The 18,494-nt window shown below is 42.8% G+C and overlaps 1 protein-coding gene across 1 annotated transcript; it reads left to right on the top strand.

The window, feature by feature from the left end:
- Window positions 1-608: 608 nt before the first annotated feature.
- LOC142304285 (beta-1,3-galactosyltransferase 2-like) lies at window positions 609-17,838 on the top strand. The gene is made up of 2 exons (XM_075346516.1): window positions 609-823; window positions 11,913-17,838. Exon 2 carries the CDS (start codon window positions 11,956-11,958, stop codon window positions 12,946-12,948), a length of 993 nt encoding a protein of 330 aa, XP_075202631.1. The 5' UTR covers window positions 609-823; window positions 11,913-11,955; the 3' UTR covers window positions 12,949-17,838.
- The last annotated feature ends 656 nt before the right edge of the window (window positions 17,839-18,494 follow it).

Below are 18,494 nucleotides of genomic sequence, written 5' to 3'. Positions count from 1 at the left end.
TCATCATACTAGGAAAAGTTCTATCTTTGAAAATAAAAATATATATATCACCGTCCCGTAAAAAAAAATAAAAAAAATAATAAATAATTGCCTTTTTTTGGTCACCGTACCTCCCTAACGTTTAATTTTTTCACCATTTTACCGCACTTGGAAATGTTTTTTAAGCACATTCTATGGTGGAATAAATAGTGTCATTCAAAACTGTCAAAAAACAAGCCCTTATAAGTCAAAGCCGATGGAAGAAAAAAAAAGTTATGGCTCTTTAAAAGGATGAGACAAGAAAAGAAAAGACAAAGAAAAATTGGCACCGGTAGGAAGAGTCGCGAATGTTTTGGAGTTTTTTTAATTAATGGCTTCACAAGGTTTCCTCATAGGAGCAGGTTTTGTTGATGACGATGAATTGTGATTCAGTATTAGTGTTTCCTGAGGAAACTGGAAAGGCAAAATTACTCAGGCTCAATTATGAAGCCTTTTAATCTTTGGGACTTATAGATATGCAAAGTGATAAAAAGTAATGTCTAATGTCTAAATAAAGGTGGAGACTGTTTTTTTTTTTTAAACAGGTTCCACCCAGATTCTGTGTTATCGTTTCTTTCTCCTTTTCTATCATCACTTCCCTTCATATCTTACTGGAACCAAGTGTTGAGCAGATCTGCATGACCTGGAGAAGACTGAAGGTCTGGAAGGAGTCTCTACAGTCCAACTGCGGCAGAGAACGACACAGGGGAGCGACCCCCGACATAAGAAGGAGCGGCTCTACTGATAGATATCATGGAGCGGTGAGAAATATGAACACTGACCGTCACCTTGTCTTTATTAATGGGTGAATAGAACTTTTATTACTGTCTGTATATTGTACGGGGTCACTGTCTTCCTGAAATGTCCACCTGGTTTCATGTCCATCATCCTGGTAGATGGCAGTAGATTTTTATCACGAATGTCTCAGTACATTTGTCCATTCACCCTTCCTACAATCATATGAAGTCTGCCAGGTCTGTATGCTAAAAAACAGCCCCACACCATAATGTTCCCACCTCTATGCTTCACTGTTGGTTTGGTGTTTTTTTGGGTGATTTACCTTTTATATATATATATATATATATCTCCTTGAGAAAGCAACTGCGAAACACGTGTCGGAGTGTGAGGGCCGCGGCAGGATATTTTCAGGTGATGTAATTTGTTATTTCCATTATTTAATGTGCCTGTCATTTACCGTCTTGCCTGGTTAAATCTGCCTGCATTACCACTCCCCCTCCCCCCCTTGGTATCTACTCAGTTGCCTGTGCCTGGCATGCATTATGCTTTATTAAACTGCATTCTTGTTCACTTTACTTGTTTTGGTGAACGTTATATCGCATAGACAGCTCCAACTTGGAAGGTTGCCCCACTTAGGGGTGTGACTAATATTGGCATGATTCATACATATGCCATGCACGGACAATGTGTGGATCTGGATGGGTGAGGGGTAGTAAGTGGATTTTCACTGCAGGTGGAATACATTATTGCTGCATTCTGTGTTCTGCACATGGTGGTCGATCATTATTCACACATATGCTCTGCAGGTTGGTGGAATTCCATCTGTACAGCAATTTAGTAGTGATTCATTATAACCAATGAGCAGCGCAGGATACTGCAATTTCCAGCATTTAGTCTAACAGGTATGCCGGTGCAGGTGTATAACTTTGGTCACCTGAAAAACCATTAATTTTCTGTAACTTTTCCTGACTGTGTCCCTCTCTGTTTACGGTACCTTTTGTCTGTTTTAAACTTTTTTTAAAATTAATATTAATAAAGGTGTCTTTTTTACTGTCTTTCGTGTCACTCGTATATGTGGGTGTCCATTGACATCCATGGTTGTGTGTAATCATATATATATATATATATACATACACATACACATAAATATATATTTTTTTTATATATATATATATATATATATATATATATATATATATATATATATATAAATATATGCTACTCAAAAAAATAGGAGACACTTAAATAGCACAATGGTATTTTAGTGTTTTCTTTATTTTTTTGAGCAGTATATATATATACACACACACACACACACACACACACACACGTGCTTCTCCATAAATTAGTGTGTTAGCAAAAAGTTCATTTATTTCAATTATTAACTACAAAAAGTGAAACGCATATATCATATAGAGTCATTACACACAGAGGGATCTATTTCTATATATTATATAGAGTCATTACACACAGAGGGATCTATTTCTATATATTATATAGAGTCATTGCACACAGAGGGATCTATTTCTATATATTATATAGAGTCATTACACACAGAGGGATCTATTTGTAGATATTATATAGTCATTACACACAGAGTGATCTATTTCTACAGTGCTGACCAAAAGTATTTTTCACCCCTGCAATTCTGTCAGATAATACTCAGTTTCTTCTTGAAAATGATTGCAATCACAAATTCTTTGGTATTATTATCTTCATTCTTTCATTGTCTTCAATGAAAAAAAAAAATAAAAAAATTGTCATAAATCCAAATTGGATATAATTCCACACCAAACATAAAAAAGGGGGTGGACAAAAGTATTGGCACTGTTTGAAAAATCCTGTGATGCTTCTGTGATTTGTGTAATAACAGCCCCTGTAACTTACCTGTGGCACATAGCAGGTGCTGGCAATAACTAAATCACACTTGCAGCAGGAGACATGGATTAAAGCGGACTCATCCTCTGTCCTGTGTCCTTGTGTGCACCACATTGAGCATGGAGAAAAGAAAGAAGACCAAAGAACTGTCTGAGGACTTGAGAATCCAAATTGTGAGGAAGCATGAGCAATCTCAAGGCTACAAGTCCATCTCCAAAGACCTGAAAGTTCCTGTGTCTACGGTGCGCAGTGTCATCAAGAAGTGTAAAGCCCATGGCACTGTGGCTAACCTCCCTAGATGTGGAAGGGAAAGAAAAATTGACGAGAGATTTCAACGCAAGATTGTGCAGATGGTGGATAAAGAACCTCGACTAACATCCAAACAAGTTCTAGCTGCCCTGCAGTCCGAGGGTACAACAGTGTCAACCCGTACTATCCATCGGCATCTGAATAAAAAGGGACTGTATGGTAGGATACCCAGGAAGACCCCACTTCTTACCACGAGACATAAAAAAGCCAGGCTGGAGTTTGCCAAAACTTACCTGAGAAAGCCTAAAATGTTTTGGAAGAATGTTCTCTGGTCAGATGAGACAAAAGTAGAGCTTTTTAGGAAAAACCATCATTATAGAGTTTACAGGAAGAAAAAAAAGAGGCATATAAAGAAAAGAACACAGTCCCTACAGTCAAACATGGCGGAGGTTCACTGATGTTTTGGGGTTGCTTTGCTGCCTCTGGCACTGCACTGCTTGACCGTGTGCATGGCATTATGAAGTCTGAAGACTACCAACAAATTTTGCAGCATAATGTAGGGCCCAGTATGAGAAAGCTGGGTCTCCCTCAGAGGTCATGGGTCTTCCAGCAGGACAATGACCCAAAACACACTTCAAAAAGCACTAGAAAATGGTTTGATAGAAAGCACTGGAGACTACTAAAGTGGCCAGCAATGAGTCCAGACCTGAACCCCATAGAACACCTGTGGAGAGATCTCACAATGGCAGTTTGGAGAAGGCCCCCTTCACATCTCAGGGACCTGGAGCAGTTTGCCAAAGAAAATTCCAGCAGAGCATTGTAAGAAACTCATTGATGGTTACCGGAAGCGGGTGTTTGCGGTTATTTTGGCTAAAGGTTGTGCAACCAAGTATTAGGCTAAGGGTGCCAATACTTTTGTCTGGCTCATTTTTGGAGTTTTGTGTGAAATGATCAATGATTTGATTTTTGTTTCATTGTCTTTTGTGTTTTTTCATTGCAAGCAAAATAAATGAAGTTAATAATACCAAGGAATTTGTAATTGCAATCATTTTCAAGACGAAACTGAGTATTATCTGACAGAATTGCAGGGGTGCCAATACTTTTGGCCAGCACTGTATATATCATATAGCGTCATTACACACAGAGAGATCTATTTCTATATATCATATAGAGTCATTACACACAGAGTGATCTATTTCTATATATTATATAGAGTCATTACACACAGAGGGATCTATTTCTATATATTATATAGAGTCATTACACACAGAGGGATCTATTTCTATATATTATATAGAGTCATTACACACAGAGGGATCTATTTCTAGATATTATATAGAGTCATTACACACAGAGGGATCTATTTCTAGATATTATATAGAGTCATTACACACAGAGTGATCTATTTCTAGATATTATATAGAGTCATTACACACAGAGGAATCTATTCCAATATATTATATAGAGTCATTACACACAGAGGGATCTATTTCTATATATTATATAGAGTCATTACACACAGAGGATCTATTCCTATATATTATATAGAGTCATTACACACAGAGGGATCTATTCCTATATATTATATAGAGTCATTACACACAGAGGGATCTATTCCTATAGAGTCATTACACACAGAGGGATCTATTTCACGTGTTTATTTCTGTTAATCTTGATGATTTTGGCTTCCAGTCAATGAAAACCCAAAACTCATTATCTCAGAATCTTAGAATATTTTATGACCAACTGAAAAAATGAATTTTAACTCAGAAATGTTGGCATCTACTGAAAAGTCTGTACAGTAAATGCCTCAATACTCGGTCGAGGCTCCTTTTGCATGAATTACTGCATCAATGGGGCAATGTGGCTGGAGGCGATCAGCCTGTGGCACTGCTGAGGTGTTAAGGAAGCCCAGGTTGCTTTGATAGCAGCCTTCAGCTCGTCTGCATTGTTGGCTCTGGTGTCTCTCATAGATTCTCTATGGGGTTTAGGTCAGGTGAGTTTGCTGGCCAATCAAGCACAGTGATATTGTGGTTAGTAAACCAGGTATTGGTACTTTTGGCAGTGTGGACAGGGGCCAGGTCCTGTTGTCAAATGAAATTTCCATCTCCAAAAAGCTTGTCGGCAGAGGGAAGCATGAAGTGCTGTAAAATTCCTGGTAGACGGCTGCGCTGACTTTGGTGTTGATAACACACAGTGGAGCTACACCAGCAGATGACATGGCTCCCAAACCATCACTGATTGTGGAGACTTCACACTAGACCTCAGCAGCTTGGATTGTGGCCTCTCCACTCTTCCTCCAGACTCTGGGACCGCCATTTCCAAATGAAATGCAACATTTACTTTCATCTGAAAACAACACCTTGGACACTGAGAACAGTCCAGATCTTTTTCTCCTTGGCCCAGGTAAGACGCTTCTGGCGTTGTCTATTGGTCATGAGGAGCCTGACACAAGGAATGTGACACTTGTAGCCCATGTCCCGGATACATCTGTGTGCGGTGGCTCTTAAAGCACTGACTCCAGCAGCGTCCACTCCTTGTGAATCTCCCCCAAATATTGAATGGCCTTTTCTTGGCAATCCTATCAAGGCTGCGGTTATCCCGGTTGCTTGTGCACCTTATTCTACCACACTTTTTCCTTCCACTCAACTTTCCATTGATATGCTTGGATAGGATACAACACTCTGTGAACAGTCAGCTTCTGTAGCAATGACTTTTTGTGGTTTACCCTCCTTCTGGAAGTCTGTCAAGTCAGCAGTCTTCCTCATGATTGTGTAGCCTACTGAACCAGACTAAGGGACCATATAAATGCTTAGGAAGCCTTTGCAGATGTTTTGTGGCAATTATTCTAATTTTCTGAGATAATGACTTTTGGGTTTTCATTGGCTGTAAGCCATAATCATCAACATTAACAGAAATAAACATTTCAAATAGATCCCTGTGTGTAATGACTATATATAATATATAGAAATAGATCCCTCTGTGTGTAATGATTCTATATAATATATAGAAATAGATCCCTCTGTGTGTAATGACTTTATATAATATATAGGAATAGATCCCTCTGTGTGTAATGACTCTTTATAATATATAGAAATAGATCCCTCTGTGTGTAATGACTCTATATAATATATAGGAATAGATCCCTCTGTGTGTAATGACTCTATATAATATATAGGAATAGATCCCTCTGTGTGTAATGACTCTATATAATATATAGAAATAGATCCCTCTGTGTGTAATGATTCTATATAATATATAGGAATAGATCCCTCTGTGTGTAATGACTATATAATATATAGAAATAAATCCCTCTGTGTGTAATGACTCAATATAATATATAGGAATAGATCCCTCTGTGTGTAATGACTCTATATAATATATAGGAATAGATCCCTCTGTGTGTAATGACTCTATATAATATATAGGAATAGATCCCTCTGTGTGTAATGACTCTATATAATATATAGAAATAGATCCCTCTGTGTGTAATGATTCTATGTAATATATAGGAATAGATCCCTCTGTGTGTAATGACTCTATATAATATATAGAAATAGATCCCTCTGTGTCTAATGACTCTATATAATATATAGGAATAGATCCCTCTGTGTGTAATGACTCTATATAATATATAGGAATAGATCCCTCTGTGTGTAATGACTCTATATAATATATAGAAATAGATCCCTCTGTGTGTAATGATTCTATATAATATATAGGAATAGATCCCTCTGTGTGTAATGACTATAATATATAGAAATAAATCCCTCTGTGTGTAATGACTCAATATAATATATAGAAATAGATCCCTCTGTGTGTAATGACTCTATATAATATATAGGAATAGATCCCTCTGTGTGTAATGACTCTATATAATATATAGGAATAGATCCCTCTGTGTGTAATGACTCTATATAATATATAGGAATAGATCCCTCTGTGTGTAATGACTCTATATAATATATAGAAATAGATCCCTCTGTGTGTAATGATTCTATGTAATATATAGGAATAGATCCCTCTGTGTGTAATGACTCTATATAATATATAGAAATAGATCCCTCTGTGTGTAATGACTCTATATAATATATAGAAATAGATCCCTCTGTGTGTAATGACTCTATATAATATATAGAAATAGATCCCTCTGTGTGTAATGACTCTATATAATATATAGGAATAGATCCCTCTGTGTGTAATGACTCAATATAATATATAGGAATAGATCCCTCTGTGTGTAATGACTATATAATATATAGGAATAGATCCCTCTGTGTGTAATGACTCTATATAATATATAGAAATAAATCCCTCTGTGTGTAATGACTATATAATATATAGGAATAGATCCCTCTGTGTGTAATGACTCTATATAATATATAGGAATAGATCACTGTATGTAATGACTTTATATACAGTGTGTCCACTCATATCCTGTCCACCGCCATTAACTTGAGAACGGCAGCAGCTATAGGCATAGAAGTGGTGTCTAGGTATAGTAAAGTAGCCATGCGCTACTCAATGAAACCACCTATAGCGCCACCTGGTGGAAAACAACGGAGTTAGCATTTTTATCTTGAAAACGGAACGAGATAGAGAAAAAGAGTGAATTACAAAATTGTAGGGCATCATCAATTAAATATGAATTGACACCTTGCATACAGAAATGCTATGATATGAAACTCATGACCCCCCCAAAACATTGAATGCTGGTCACGCATATGGCGCTCATTTAACTTTGATGCTGCGGCCCCCATCATCTGCAATGCACATCTGGCCTCTGTACAGCATACTGTATCTTGCTGCACGTTGTGCAATATGGTAGGTGACACGTTTGCACAAGCATCTGTGATACGTGGTCGTAGGTCCTGCAATGTTGGTGGAGGGGTCGCATACACCTGCTGTTTGATGTGACCTCACAGAAAGAAGTCCAATGGGGTCAGGTCAGGTGAGCGTGGAGGCCACTCCACACAGCCACCATACCCAATGACTTGTAAGAAGGTCTCCATGAGGTATCGCTTCACGTCCGCAGCCTTGTGAGTTTTACACGTTCTAATCATAGCATTTCTGTATGTAAGGTGTCGATTCATATTGAATTGATGATGCCCTACAACTTTGTAATTCACTTTTTTTCTCTATCTCGTTCCATTTTCGAAATAAAAATGCCAACTCCGTTGTTTTCCACCAGGTGGCGCTATAGGTAGTTTTATTGCGTTGCGCATGGCTACTTTACTGTACCTAGACACCACTTCTTTGCCTATAGCTGCCGCCATTCTCAAGTTAATGGCGGTGGACAGGATATGGGTGGACACACTGTATAGGAATAGATCACTGCGTGTAATGACCATATACTGTATAATATATGGATTTCACTTATTGTATTGAATTACTGAAATAAACTTACTTTTTTATTGATATTCTAATTTATTGAGCTGCACTTATATATAACCTTTTTTTATATATATATATATATATACATACATATATACACTGCTCGAAAAAATAAAATGATTACATAAAACAACACATGGTAAGTTACGAAGCAACACTGATTGTGAATCAACTTCTCCTGCTGTTGTGCAAAGGGCACAGACAATAGGTAGAAATGATAGGTAATTAACAAAACACCCCCTATAAAGGAGCGGTTCTGCAGGTGGTGACCACAGACCATTTCTCTGTTCTTATCCTTTTTGGCTGTTGTTTTGGTCACTTTTGCATGTTCTCATTGCTCTCACCCCCAGAAGTAGCATGAGGCGGTGTCTATAACCCCTCAGAAGTTGCTTAGGTTGTTTATCTCATCCATAACGGCATATCAATGTGAGCTGTGGCCAGAAGGTTAGCTGTGTCTGTCAGTGTCGCGGGCGGGGAGGAGGGTGTCAGCACACCGCGCTCACCCCCTTCTGCTCGGGTCTGGCGGCCGCTGCTCAGTGGTGGCTCGAGCTGTAGGCCGGATCCCAGGGGGGTTTCTCGAGCGGCACTCCTCGCCCGTGAGTGAAAGGGGGGTAGTTGGGTGTGGGGATGATTATTGTCCGTGACGCCACCCACGGTTGTGGTGATTTCACCACCGCTGCTCTATACGGGGCTCCCGGGGATGGTGATGCGGAGCAGCCAGGTGTTGTGTTGCCCCTCCGTGGGTAGGGGTTGGTGATCCCGGGGCCCGGTGGAGGTTTGTGAGGTGCGGGACCTGGTGGGCGCAGGGACGCGGGGGCAGCGCTGTGCCTTGCGGCACTGTGGTACTCATTCAGCCTGAGACGTGACACAGTTTGTACGGTAAACCAAACGGCTGGTAGGACGGTCCCACAGACGGCTGCACCTGCACTCCCGGTAGGTGACGGTGATGTCCCTCTTCCTTGCACCTGTGGTTGACTTGTGGTAGTGGTGGATTCCCTCCGGTTACCCGCTCCCCGACTACAATCTGGGCCGGAGGAGCTCTACACTTTGCCCACAGGCGCTGGCCCTGAGAAACTGGTGCCGTGGCGGTGGCGGTGTCTCTCTGCTTCAGGTTGGGCTGTTGCCTTCAGTCGGGACTTGGTTGTTGGGGGAGCTGCGTCCCCGTCACTGACGGATTCGGCAAGTTTGGCGACTCCTAGCCTTGCCGGGGTCCGAGAGGCCCCTGCCCTGGTGCTGACTGTCCTTCGGAACACTGCTCCAGACCACCGGGCACACAGTCAACGGGGTCCTTCCAGGAACTTCCAAACGGTCCCCCTCCAGACAGTCACCGCCGTCGCTGACCTTGCTGATCTGGCCCTACACAAAGCTGGACCCTTCAGGCTTTCTTTCTCTTCTGTCACTTCACTTGCTTTCCTCTTTCTCCACTTTTCTACTTTCACTCTCACTTTGCTGTTTACTTTTGGCCTGTCTAGACTACTCCTCCACTCCTTCCACTTCCTCCTCCCTGACTAGACTGCCTGGTTCCTCCCGCCTCCAGAGCTGCGACCTCCTCGGTGGGCGGAGCCAACCGCCTGGCCCACCCCCTGGTGTGAATCATCAGCCTCTGGAGGAAGGCAACAAGGATTTGTAGTTTAGCTGTGATGTGCCTACCTGGGGTGTGGGGTGTGGTGGTGTTGTGACCTGTGACCCCTGGCTTGCCCAGGGCGTCACAGTCAGCGTAGTGTCCAGAGCATGGAGCAGATACCAGGAGACAGACCAGTACATCAGGAGACGTGGAGGGGGCTGTAGGACGGCAATAACCCAGAAGCAGGACCGCTACCTTCTCCTTTGTGCAAGGAGGAACAGGAGGAGCAGTGCCAGAGCCCTGCAAAATGACATCCAGCAGGCCACTAATATCCATGTATCTGCTCAATCTGTCAGAAACAGTCTCCATGAGGGTGGTATGAGATGAGTGTGACGCCCTGGCCTATCAGGTCGTCACAAGGATGCCATGCAATCTGCCGTTCTGCATGGTACCCGCTCCTCCTTGGTTACGGGTCCTGTCCCTTTGGTGTTGCTAAGAACAGGTATACACAAATCCTGAGGAACACTCTGCACCACACCTATCAGACACCCATTGGGCAGCCGGAGGGGAATTGGGCTGCCCAGATGGAGGGATGGTGGAAGGAGGGCCAGAAGTGTCAGGAGTAGGAGAGAGAGAAGTGCCAGTGAGCAGTGACAGGAAAGGTCATGCTGCGGAGCTGGGCTCCTGTAACCGTCCCAGGTGCCAGACGTTGGTCTGGCCTGGAAGGAGCTGGAACCCGGGTCGCAGGGTGTAGTGAAAGGGGGCACGGTACTGCCACGGAGTGCAGACCGGCAGTCTTGTTCTACAACCGGACAGGGGCCACGGCACGACCTGGTACGCGGACCCTAGGCTAGGAAGTAGCTTCATGCAGCCCAGTAATTCACCCGACGGGAACGGAATCCTCATGAACCGCTCTCCACCCTCTCCAAAGTCAGGGTACTAGCACAATGAGAGGGATAGGACTTCCCAAAACCGTCCAGAAAATTCCAAGCGTGAACCCTGAGAGCAAGCTCACACTGGTAGCCACGCAGGTGAGCGGGATCTGAGTAGTTTTAGGCGAAAGGGATCCATCAAGTCTAAACACGGTGCCAAGGGACAAGGCTTCAGACCAACCAGCAACGCTAAAAGGGCACGGACCCAACGTGTTCAGACTAAGGCTGCAGGGCATTCAAGACTTTGGTTTACCTGGTGTCAGTGTCAGCATCTCTGGACTGTCTGAGTACGTTGTGCCCCTTTGCTCCCAATGGGTCCCCAGCCTGCCAACACCTTACCCTGCCCACGGAGGGGTTAATATCAATAGCTGCCATTCCATCGCTCCTGGGCGCTCCCCTCTCCCCTAAACGCAACGGCGGTGGTATCCCAATTTTTACCACGAACCATGGGTGGTGTCACGATCATTATCTAATCCACCCTTTCTACCCCCTCTTTTATTTTCAAGAGGCCCCGCCTCGGGTCCAGAGACCCCTTGAGCCACTGCGTATCCGGATCTGAGCAGCCCATCGGCTGTCGCGGGGGGCGGCACATGAGGGCCCCACAAATGGGTGTTGTGCTTACAGCACAACACTGTGCAGTATGATTGGCATTTGCCAGAGAACACCAAGATTGGCAGATTCGATATTGGTGCCATGTGCTCTTCACAGTTGAGAGCAGGTTCACACTGAGCACATGTAGCAGACGTGACAGAGTCTGAAGATGCCGTGGAGAACGTTTTCCTGCCTGCAACATCCTCCAGCATGACCGGTATGGCAGTGGGTCAGTAATGGTGTGGGGAGGCATTTCTTTGAAGGGCCGCGCAGCCCTTCATGTGCTCACCAGAAGCACCCTGACTGCAAGTGTAAAAAGAATGAAGAACTTTCCCAAATTTTGCATTGGTGCCTTTGGGCTTGGCATCTCTTGGTTGGGGAATTGTTCCAGATTTTACATTTAGGCCCACTAACCTGAAGCTATGCCACTGGGCCATGCTCGTCATTAGGTACCTGCTAGGACTGTTAATAATGTATGTTGGTAAAATTTACTGCAAATGTTTTTTCATCAATTTTAAGGTGTCTTTGTTTTTTCATTTTCTTCCCAGTGTTACAGAAATCTTGGGGACGTTCTAATCCTCGGAGGTCAAAATGAATCGACGAATTGGCTGCTTGAAATTTTTTACCTTACTTTCCCCCATGCTTGTGTTCATGTCCTCATTTTTATTCCACTATAAAAGTAAAACAAAAATAAGCTATAACTCGATTCAAGATTCTGTGAGCAATTTGACTTACCCGACATTCAAGCACCCCCTGGCTCCTCCGTACCCATTTCCATACAAGTTCCTCATTAACCAGCCGGACAAGTGCAAGAACCGGAAGCCTTTCCTTCTTATAATGGTGCTTGTAGAGTCCCAAGACGTAGAGTCTAGACACACAATCCGGGAAACATGGGGTAATGAAAGTATTTATAACGTTGAGGTTGTCAGGGTTTTTCTGGTGGGTCTACCTCAGATTGCTCCCAAGCAAACCCAGGATTTGTTAGAGGAGGAAAGTAAGATCTTTGAGGACATCGTACAACAAGACTTCATGGACACCTATTACAATTTGACCTTGAAAACCTTAATGGGTATGGAGTGGGTGACCAAATTTTGTCCTTCTGCCAGATATGCCATGAAGATAGACACCGACATGTTCCTTAATGTAGACTACTTGATTCATAATGTTCTTTATCCAGATGTTCCAGTTCGTACAAATTACTTTACAGGAAACATATATTTAAATGCTAGACCTTATAGGAACAAAGCTTCAAAGTGGTACGTACCAAAGGAAATATATCCAAATAATACCTTCCCACCATATTGCGCTGGTCCTGGATATGTCTTTTCAGCTGACATGGCAACAAAAATCTATGATGTGGCCCAAGGAATTAAAGCTAACCCCATGGAAGATGTTTTTATGGGAATGTGTTTGCATAAGCTCCACATCCCACCCACTGTACCCCCCAGAGGTGCATTTATCATGTACAAGATGTCTTATCATCATTGTAAATTTAGGAAAGTTGTCGCAGTGCATGAGTATGGTAGAAAAGAGCTACGGAAAATATGGGCCGACTTTTGGACTAAGAGATCTCAGAAGTGCTAAGAACGTAGAAACCAAAAATGCACTGGTGAAAAAAAACTGTATTTCAGGGGGACCACCCGTGGTCAAAAGACTCTTCAGAAATGTGCACATATATCTTTATATAAGAAAATGTATCTAAATGTTTTATTTATTTAAAGGCTATGGACTTATTTGCACTAATTTTTCAATTGAAATTTTAACTGTCTAACTCCTTCACATAGCCGGCTTTTCTGCTGCTCTTGATATAGATTAGGCAGCTCCTGGCTGTGTCACGTCTCTCTGCTCTCATCCTCAGAGCTCATTCAGACGTCCATTTATCATGGCACGTATGGACTACAATACATGGACTGGCCAAGGGTCTCTTCGTCTGAATTTGACAACCTCATACAGTCTATAGTAGTTTTCAAATTTAGGTCAAGACACCCACTATAAAGGAGTTATTGCTTTACTTAGTGTTAAATGGAAGCTATCATCAGAAAATAACCTTTTGTTTAACTCAGATTTTTGTTATGTCTATTTTGTTTTAAATTGTGTATTATTTTTTCATATAATTTTCTTTATTATAAATAAAAAAAATAATAATCTTGCAATTTTCACACTGGCCACTGGGGCTTTTTTAGACTCCTACTTCCTGTCCTTTCAGGAACAGTTTACAGCAGACTCCTTATCATCAGAGTCGGGATTGCAGTAACTGACAACACCTCTACACATATACCTCTATAATAATAAATAATAATAATAACAATAGCTGGTAACACAGGTTTATTAGATGCTTCAATACAAAATACAGTATATCATCTAGTTATTGTAGCTAGTAGATATGTATAGTTTCCAGAAACAAAAACAAGAAGTTAAAGTCTAAAAAATCCTCTCTGGCCGGTGTGAAAATTGCAAGATTTCTGTTTCTTATTTTTAATACAGTTTGTGGTATTTAAAGAAAAAAATAATATATTAACCCTTAAGTCTGCTTTACATGTTGCAATTTCGTATATGATATCGTATGCGATTTGCAACGCCCCCATCGTATGTGTGGCACGTAACCCCCGTCACACGTACTTACCTTCCATACGACGTCGCTGTGGGCGGCGAACGTCCACTTCCTGGAGTGGGAGGGACGTTCGGCGTCACATCGACGTCACGCGGCAGCCGGCCAATAGAAGCGGAGGGGCGGAGCTGAGCGGGACGTAAACATCCCGCCCACCTTCTTCCTTCCGCATTGGGGGCCGGGAGCCGCAGGACGTAGGTAAGATCTGTTCATCGTTCCCGGGGTGTCACACACTGCGATGTGCGCTACCCCGGGTACGATGAACAATCTGATGTGCAATTCTAGAGAAAGGTACGATGTGTATGCGATGAACGTTTTAACGTTCAATCGCAATCGCACGTACCTGTCACACACTACAATATACCTTATGATGCCGGATGTGCGTCACTTATGACGTGACCCCGCCGACACATTGTAAGATACATTGCAGCGTGTAAAGCGGGCTTTAAAACCAAAATTTTAATCAATTCTCTTAAAATCATCCAGAAACACACACAATAATAAATAGTTATCGAATGTGCACAGATGGAGAAGGGAGGAGGGTTAAAGGTTAAAACCCTAAAAATAAACCTCCCTCCTGACCACTACCTCACGCGGGGTTTGGCACCCTAATAGAAAACGATATGGCGCCACCACTCCTCGACGGCTATCCTTAACCTGCCCTAGATAACCCTAGCGGCAGGTATGAAGAAAGTGCTCAATCTAGTGCAAAGCGTGCTCACTAAGGATAGCTAAGAGGTACGTTTGTGAAGGATCATGTGTGTGTCCTACTAGCCTCACATTGGTCTTTTAGTGATGCCAAAGCTAAGTGATAGCTCTCCATCTGGGCACTTTAGATAACTATTTATTATGTGTGTTTCTGGATGATTTTAAAGAGAATTGATTACAATTTTGGTTTTAAGGGTTAATTTATTATTTGTTTTCAAAAACTTCCCCATTTTTGAAACTTTTATTTAAAGAAAAAAACAACATTGTCAAAAAATTGCGCAAAAAATACATGTAATACAAAGTATCTGATTTAACAATTGATCATTTTCTAGTATAGATATATAGTTACTACGGTAGTGATGGACAGACCCTCAGATACTCGGGATCGGCCGGTCCATCCAAGTTTAAATAAAAAATCCAGTTCCGTCCCAGAATTGATCCTGGATATCTGGCTGGATGCCAGTCACTATATAAGTCTTTGCGGCCCAGAATCCGGTGCTTAAATATGAAGGTAGAAGGGATAAGGGGATTGCAGCAAGTGCATTATACTTACCAGTCTCCGGCGCCGCTGTAACTGCTTCTAGGCCACTCATTCTACTTCTGAAGCTGCTCATTATCGCTCATCCCTGCTTACTTGATTACCCTGCCCACCAGCAGTCCTAGTTTCTGTGATTGGTTGAAGTCAAACACACCCCCAGCCTGTGTGACAGTGTGTCTGACTGCTTGCAATCACAGACCCTGTCTGGGGGTCACTGGTGTAAAAATAAATTAAAAAATTAGCATAAGGTCCGTCCCCCCATATTTTGATAGCCTGCCAAGATTAAGCATACAGCTACAGGCTGTAGGCCCCAGCCGTGCACTTATCTTGGCTGTGTATCAAAATAGGAACTGCATGTGGATTTTTGAAAAATTATAAAAAATAATGTGAATAACCCCCCTTGAAGAAGGAAGCGCCGAAACGCCAGCGTCGGGGAGCGTCACGATCCTATATCAGCGTCTGGTGCCGTTTGCAGCTATCAGGTAATGTACCTGTTTGTACTTCTTTGCTCCCACCAGCGCTCCTAATACGGCGTCAGTGTACAGATCACAGGCTTTGTTCTGCCTGTGTCTCTGATTAGGGCATTCTGCCTATCCAGCAGTAATTATCATACAGTAGCACCCGACAAGGCTGCAGTGTTTACTTACCTCTAATCTTATTTTACATGACTAATAGACTCGCATATCATTATCCTTGTCACAGTCACTGTCCCTGGTATCACCTAAAGGCCACGTCTCACTAAGCAACATCGCTGTCACGGTTTTTAAGACGCAGCAGCGATGTTGCTAGCGATGTTGCTGTGTGTGACATCCAGCAACAACCTGGCCCCTGCTGTGAGGTCGCCGGTTGTTGCTGAATGTCCTGGACCATTTTTTAGTTGTTGCTCTCCCGCTGTGAAGCACACATCGCTGTGTCTGACAGCGAGAGAGCAACAACTGAATGTGCAGTGAGCAGGGAGCCGGCTTGTGCGGACGCTGGTAACCAATGTAAATATCGGGTAACCAAGAAGCCCTTTGCTTGGTTACCCGATATTTACCTTAGTTACTAGCGTCCGCCGCTCTCAGGCTGCCAGTGAGGGCTCCCTGCTCCCTGCACACGTAGCCAGAGTACACATCGGGTAAATAAGCGAAGCGGTTTGCTTATTAACCCAATGTGTAATCTGTCTAGGAGTGCAGGGAAAAAGCGCTAAGCGGTGTGCGCTGGTAACCAAGGTAAATATCGGGTAACCAAGCGCTTGGTTACCCGATATTTACCTTAGTTACCAAGCGCAGCATCGCTTCCACGCGTCGCTGCTGGCTGGGGGCTGGTCACTGGTCGCTGGTGAGATCTGCCTGTTTGACAGCTCACCAGCAACCCGTGTAGCGACACTCCAGCGATCCCTGCCAGCTCAGGTCGCTGGTGGGATCGCTGGAGCGTCGCTTAGTGTGAGGGTGCCTAAGGGCTCTTTTGCTCTCTGATTTACCCCTTGTCCCAGAGTGCTAATACATTTCTGTATATTATATCCTCCTTCTTGAGAGTTTATCATGTGGGGAACCAATCACCCACCCACCCCTACCCCCTCTCTTTCTAAGTACTAGTAAAACCATTAACTCCCTCCAGCCATCTATGGAGTTTTGGCTACTTTTTTAACCATTTCAATACCAATATCCTGAAACCTGTCCTCTCTGTTGATCTACTAACTCTACTTTGTGTATTTTACCCTTCACTCTACTGTAGATTCTGTGTATCTAAATATATTAAGTGACAGTGTCCTATATCCATTTGATGATTAGAACCTTTGGCATATCCCCTATGTAGAGTCCTATCTATGATAGCAATTCCTACACATCTATATACAGCACTCACACACACACATATATATATATACATATACATATACAGTTAGGTCCAGAAATATTTAGACAGTGACACAAGTTTTGTTATTTTAGCTGTTTACAAAAACATGTTCAGAAATACAATTATATATATAGTATGGGCTGAAAGTGCACACTCCCAGCTGCAATATGAGAGTTTTCATATCCAAATCGGAGAAAGGGTTTAGGAATCATAGCTCTGTAATGCATAGCCTCCTCTTTTTCAAGGGACCAAAAGTAATTGGACAAGGGACTCTAAGGGTTGCAATTAACTCTGAAGGCGTCTCCCTCTTAACCTGTAATCAATGAAGTAGTTAAAAGGTCTGGGGTTGATTACAGGTGTGTGGTTTTGCATTTGGAAGTTGTTGCTGTGACCAGACAACATGCGGTCTAAGGAACTCTCAATTGAGGTGAAGCAGAACATCCTGAGGCTGAAAAAAAAGAAAAAATCCATCAGCGAGATAGCAGACATGCTTGGAGTAGCAAAATCAACAGTCCGGTACATTCTGAGAAAAAAGGAATTGACTGGTGAGCTTGGGAACTCAAAAAGGCCTGGGCGTCCACGGATGACTACAGTGGTGGATGATCGCCGCATACTTTCTTTGGTGAAGAAGAACCCGTTCACAACATCAACTGAAGTCCAGAACACTCTCAGTGAAGTAGGTGTATCTGTCTCAAAGTCAACAGTAAAGAGAAGACTCCATGAAAGTAAATACAAAGGGTTCACATCTAGATGCAAACCATTCATCAATTCCAAAAATAGACAGGCCAGAGTTAAATTTGCTGAAAAACACCTCATGAAGCCAGCTCAGTTCTGGAAAAGTATTCTATGGACAGATGAGACAAAGATCAACCTGTACCAGAATGATGGGAAGAAAAGAGTTTGGAGAAGAAAGGGAACGGCACATGATCCAAGGCACACCACATCCTCTGTAAAACATGGTGGAGGCAACGTGATGGCATGGGAATGCATGGCTTTCAATGGCACTGGGTCACTTGTGTTTATTGATGACATAACAGCAGACAAGAGTAGCCGGATGAATTCTGAAGTGTACCGGGATATACTTTCAGCCCAGATTCAGCCAAATGCCGCAAAGTTGATCGGACGGCGCTTCATAGTACAGATGGACAATGACCCCAAGCATACAGCCAAAGCTACCCAGGAGTTCATGAGTGCAAAAAAGTGGAACATTCTGCAATGGCCAAGTCAATCACCAGATCTTAACCCAATTGAGCATGCATTTCACTTGCTCAAATCCAGACTTAAGACGGAAAGACCCACAAACAAGCAAGACCTGAAGGCTGCGGCTGTAAAGGCCTGGCAAAGCATTAAGAAGGAGGAAACCCAGCGTTTGGTGATGTCCATGGGTTCCAGACTTAAGGCAGTGATTGCCTCCAAAGGATTCGCAACAAAATATTGAAA

This window comes from Anomaloglossus baeobatrachus, chromosome 4 (assembly GCF_048569485.1).
Source record: "Anomaloglossus baeobatrachus isolate aAnoBae1 chromosome 4, aAnoBae1.hap1, whole genome shotgun sequence".
NCBI classification, from domain to species: Eukaryota; Metazoa; Chordata; class Amphibia; order Anura; family Aromobatidae; genus Anomaloglossus; species Anomaloglossus baeobatrachus.
The sequence above is the reverse complement of the archived record's forward strand: the minus strand, read 5'-3'. Positions and strand labels throughout refer to the sequence as shown.